General features: G+C 32.8%; 1 protein-coding gene across 1 annotated transcript; it reads left to right on the top strand.

Annotated features, from left to right (window-relative positions):
* The first annotated feature begins 381 nt into the window (after nucleotides 1–381).
* LOC120166654 (scarecrow-like protein 32) lies at nucleotides 382–1751 on the top strand. The gene has a single exon (XM_039175921.1). It carries the CDS (start codon nucleotides 406–408, stop codon nucleotides 1702–1704), a length of 1299 nt encoding a protein of 432 aa, XP_039031852.1. The 5' UTR covers nucleotides 382–405; the 3' UTR covers nucleotides 1705–1751.
* The last annotated feature ends 4192 nt before the right edge of the window (nucleotides 1752–5943 follow it).

Below are 5943 nucleotides of genomic sequence, written 5' to 3'. Positions count from 1 at the left end.
AAAGGGGATTAGACCCTTTTGTCGCCATGAAAAAGGTTGTTTTAGCAACTGAAAAGGCTGGTCTTAGGTGAAAGAATGCTCTCTTTTGCCCAATTTGACTTGAACCAAGTTGTTTTGAGCAGTCACTTTTGGTTTTCCTTTGCTTAGATGAAAATAAGATTCTCCCAAAAGCTGAACTGTCAATTTTCCGTGATGCATTTGCAGAATTCTCCTAAACTGTACTATAAATTTATGGTTCTTTTTCCCACTTTTTCACCCATTACAGAGTGGATCGTTTCCCTATGACAAGGTACCTACTGTAAGTCTGGTCCTTTTCTCTCTTTCTGCTCTCTTCTGATTTCTGATACTTATTTGCTCTACTCTTCCCACCCTTGCAACAAATTCACTCCATTTTCAATCCCCGCAATGAACAAAAGCAAGATTCATCGGCCTGGATTCCCTACTTCAAAGGGTTTAGGCAGCTTTGGTGATGCCAATTGCATGGAACAACTTTTAGTGCACTGCGCAAACGCTATCGAAAGCAACGACGCCACTCTAGCGCAGCAGATTCTTTGGGTTCTCAACAACATCGCACTACCAGATGGTGATTCCAACCAGCGGTTAACATGTGCTTTCCTTCGAGCTCTCATCGTCCGAGCAGCAAAAAATGGCACCTGCAAAATGCTTGCAGCGATGGCCAACACTCATCGCAACCTCTCTGTAGACATCCACACTTTCTCAATCATCGAGCTGGCTAGCTTCGTCGACTTAACCCCGCGGCATCGGTTCGGTTTCACAGCGGCGAATGCAGCCATACTAGAAGCTGTTGAAGGGTATTCGGTCGTTCATATAGTTGATTTAAGCTTGACACATTGCATGCAAATCCCTACATTGATCGATGCCATAGCCAATAGGCTCGAAGGACCTCCACTAGTGAAACTCACAGTTGCCGGTGGCGCAGCTGAAGATGTCTCACCGATGCTTGATCTTTCATACGAAGAGTTAGGCTCCAAATTGGTTAACTTCGCTAGGTCCCGCAACGTCATACTGGAATTCAGAGCGATACCTTCGAGTTACGTCGATGGATTCTTTTCTTTGATCGAGCAGCTTCGAGTTCAACATTTAGTATATGCAGAGAGCGGTGAGGCTCTAGTTATAAACTGTCATATGATGCTTCATTATATACCAGAAGAAACTTTGCCTCCTCTTTCTGATATAAATTCAAACCCTTATTCATTTGAATCATATTTTTCCGGTACTCAATCTCTTCGAACCATGTTTCTAAAGGCGCTTCGAGTGTTAGACCCAACAATTGTTGTACTAGTCGATGAGGATGCGGACTTGACATCGAATAATTTGGTGTGTAGATTAAGGTCTGCTTTCAATTATCTATGGATACCCTACGATACGGTGGACAAGTTTCTTCCACAAGGGAACAAGCAGAGGCAGTGGTACGAGGCTGACATTTGTTGGAAGATAGAGAATGTGATAGCTCATGAAGGTCTGCAAAGGGTCGAGAGGCTCGAACCAAAGAGCCGGTGGGTGCAGCGGATGCGAAACGCCGGGTTTCGCGGGGTTAAATTCGGTGAAGACGCCATCTCCGAAGTGAAAACAATGCTTGATGAACATGCAGCTGGATGGGGATTGAGGAAAGAAGATGATGATCTTCTACTTACTTGGAAAGGACATAATGTTGTATTTGCCACAGCTTGGGTGCCCGCTTGAAGCTCATTTTTTTCTTCTTCATGAAATTATAATTTGAATTTTCTTGTATTAATTGATATCTAATTTTGCTAGCATTTGATTACTAGGTAGCTTGTAGTAATACTATTATTTTTCTTTTAAGAATTTGTGCGGGAGTTTATATTTGTGTTGCTTACTTAAGCCTCTATTTGAAATTTACCTGTTAATCTGAATATGATAGGTTGAGGTATTCTTATCAAATTGTTTGATAAAAATTTCATATATGACCTTTTCTTATCTTAATAACCTTAGAATATATATATTGGAATAAGATAATTAAACGTGTTGATCATGTTTCTTTATTGTTGCCGGTATTAGAAATAAGGGTTGGAAGGGCATCATATCAGAACGAATATTTGATCGAATTGAATTAAATTAAATTATTTTTTTAAATTAATCAAATTGATAAATTTTATTTTATAACATCAAGGTAAATTGAATGTTCATGGTATAATATATATATTATTGATGAATTTAAGCCTGTCAAATCATCGAAGCAAACTGGAGTATAACTTGTTTATTAATCATTATTACGATTGAATTCACCTTAATGTACGATTGTTGTATCATAATCACAGTGGAATATAATACCTGATGTATAGTGCTTTCATATATATTAGTCTTATTTATTGTAATTGTATGAGTAGGGTTACGTATGATGATTTGAAATTAGGGGTGAGTGTTTAATCGAGTTGAGTTGAGTTAAGTAATTTTTTTTGAATAATCTAAGTTAACAAATCTTATTTTACAACTTAAAATTGATTTGAAATTTTTTCGAGTGAGTTTATAAAATTCGATTTAATTTAAATTGAGTAAAAATTTTAAGTTACTTTTTAAGGTTTTTTTTATAACAAGAGAAAACAAACTAAACTAACTACTCAGAGCCTGGATTCCTCAAGCACAGCTGCAGCTATCTCCAGCGGAATGTCTCAGGAAAGACAGGTTAATATACGACTAATATACGGCGTTACCGGATACATTAAAAGATATTTAACAAATTCGGTTTAGCGCTACCGTAAATGTTGTCTAATAATAATGTAGTAGGTCTAAGTCATGAAGAAATATTAAAAAATTGTGCAACCGGCAAACTTAACTTGCCTGTTCGTGTCGATCCAAATTAAAAATGTGTCGGTCCAAAACGATATAACAGGTAAAACTATGACAAAACCAGTATTGAAATGATAAAACCGGTAAAGCGCTACCGGATACATTTAAAGTGTCGGTACTTTAATATAAGGAGCGACACTTCGTGAATTTAAAAGAGAAGCAATTTTAAATCCTATAAAGTGTCGATACTTTTAAAAAATGTATCGATCCAAAACGATATACCAGGTAAAAATATAATAAAACAGGTAACAAAATGATAAAACCGGTAAAACGTTACCAGATATATTGAAAGTGTCGATACTTTATATAAGGATCGACACTTTGTGAATTTAAAAGAGAAGCAGTTTTAGCGCCTATAATGTGTCGATATTTTAAAAAAATATATCGATCCACAATTATATAACATGTAAAAATATGATAAAACCGGTATCAAAATGATTAAACCGGTAAAATGATATCGGATATATTGAAAGTATCGATACTTTCGTAAGTACGTGTAATAAATTATCGACACTTTCAAAGAAATAGGTAATTATCCTTTCGAAAGTATCGACACCTGACATAAAAGTATCGACACTTTTGTATTTGTATCGATTAAATATAAATAACATATCTAATGAAAATATAAAGGTCATAGCTAAATATCCTCTGAAAATAGATAGAACGGACGAGTTTTTGAAATCGAAGCGTAATTGTTGCTGCATTTCAGAAGGCGTTTCTAAAGCGAAGTTTGTTTGTTTGTTGCTGCAGTCGAATCGAAAAGTATGTTGCCGAAACCCTAATTTTTTATTATTACAGTAATCGCGATAGGGTTTTTATGTGTTGTTTTGGGTTTTGGAGTAAAGAAGCATTTGAGACCGATTGCAGGTAGAAAGTGATATTCAAGGAAAAATATAAATGTCGATACTTTTATTAAATATTATATGTAGAAAATGATATTATAGGTTGTATAAATGTGCCGACACATTTTGGTGTGGCCATTCAAATTCTTTTGAAGAAAACCGTTTTACCACAAGAGTAGTTATTTATATTTGTATATTGAATAAAGTGTATGTAACAAAATAATTTGATTTGCGTAAACTGATATATGAAGGAAAAATGGAGTCAATGGGTTGGAAAATTGTTGGTGGAGCAGATGACTTTGAAATTGAGGCCGAGACTCGAAAGCAACCAAAGGGTAGATATATGTACTTCTAGTAAGTATTAATGTCTTTTTGTTATTATTGTTGAAATGGTAATTGGATTAAAGTATCGATAAACTTTAAATTGATTACAAATTTTTAATGTTGACAGTATGGCCGAATGCAAAAGGATGAAGGAAGATGGCACACAGAGCGGTTCGGTATGTAAAATGAAATTGACATTGAGTAGTATTTAGTGTTAATGTATTAATTAAGAAACGTTTATGTTTAATATTAGGTGACAAAAGATGTGAGGTCCAAATGGAATTCAATGAGTGATGCTGAAAAGGAACCTTACATCACACAGTCAAGGAATGATAGTAAAGAATACAAAGAACGGAGGAAAGCACATGAAAATAAGGTATTCATTAAACTTGTAAATATGTTGATACAAAATATATAAGAACTATAACATTATATATTGTTAAAAAATATAGGAAGTGTCGACAAGATGCAGTATTAAAAGGGTGAATTCATTAATTAAACACCTTAAGGAGAAGGGTCAGTTGAATGTGCTGGGAGAAATAGGTTTTGGATCGTTGGTAGGAGTAAGGGATTGACCTATTCGGAGGGAATTGTGTCGATCCTTGATGGCGCAATTTGATGTCAGACAATGTATTGCTAAGTATGGTGATTTTTCATTTTCTCTCGGGATCCCATGTGCTGCAGCCGTATTGGGGGTAGAAAATGAAGGCAAAAGTGTTGTAGAAGTCTGTAAGCGTTTATATAATGTAATAGGTAGTGCTTATATTGTAAAGTATCTATCTTTTTTATAAAAGTGTCCATACTTTTTTCACTGTGGAAAACATTAATTTAAGGTTATCTTTTGAGAGAGTTTTAAGATATTAATTTAGTAATTATAGGCGTCTAATGATTTATTTTTTACGTTACGATATATATTATTATTAAATTAAAAACAATAAACATATATATTACATATTTATTATTATCTTTGGTTAATATTGTTAAATTTAAATTCTAAATATTATTTTATAAAATATCAAAACAATCAAATAATTTATTGTGCAAATGAAATTATTAAATTAATATTGTAGGTGGAAAACATGAAACACTATTAAAAAAATTGAAACATAAATTACATAACTTTAAAAAAAGTATCGATCCTTTTTATAAAAAGTATAGACACTTTTAATATAATAGGTAAAAATATGATGTAATAGGTAGCGTTAATATAATGTAATAGATAGCGTTTATATAATGTAATAGGTAGTGCTTATATTGTAAAGTATCTATCTTTTTTATAAAAGTGTCCATACTTTTTTCACTGTGGAAAACATTAATTTAAGGTTATCTTTTGAGTGAGTTTTAAGATATTAATTTAGTAATTATAGGCGTCTAATGATTTATTTTTTACGTTACGATGTATATTATTATTAAATTAAAAACAATAAACATATATATTACATATTTATTATTATCTTTGGTTAATATTGTTAAATTTAAATTCTAAATATTATTTTATAAAATATCAAAACAATCAAATAATTTTTTGTGCAAATGAAATTATTAAATTAATATTGTAGGTGGAAAACATGAAACACTATTAAAAAATTGAAACATAAATTACATAACTTTAAAAAAGTATCGATCTTTTTTTATAAAAAAGTATAGACACTTTCAACATATTATAATGTAATAGGTAAATTTGCAATGCTATCGGTATAAATATACCGGTTTACTTATAAAATAGGTCAATATAAGCGCTACCTATTACATTATATAAGCGCTACCTAGTATGTTATTGTACTTTATAATATTTCCGGTTAAATAATATAACATAACCGATCTAAATTTTAACCGGTCACTTGTTTAACCGGTCACGCCGTATATTAGCCGTTTTTTAGGCGCCGCACCGCAGGTGGCTCGATAAACCTGTAACAACGTGCTTCCCCAGATGGGCTTAATTTGGCCA

The sequence above is a fragment of the Hibiscus syriacus genome, unplaced genomic scaffold (assembly GCF_006381635.1).
Source record: "Hibiscus syriacus cultivar Baekdansim isolate YM2019G1 unplaced genomic scaffold, ASM638163v2 tig00000329_pilon, whole genome shotgun sequence".
Lineage (NCBI taxonomy): Eukaryota > Viridiplantae > Streptophyta > Magnoliopsida > Malvales > Malvaceae > Hibiscus > Hibiscus syriacus.
The sequence above is the reverse complement of the archived record's forward strand: the minus strand, read 5'-3'. Positions and strand labels throughout refer to the sequence as shown.

Bases quoted from the DNA above. Each gene is read 5' to 3' on its own strand.
- LOC120166654 (XM_039175921.1), top strand. From the start codon at position 406: ATGAACAAAAGCAAGATTCATCGGCCTGGATTCCCTACTTCAAAGGGT.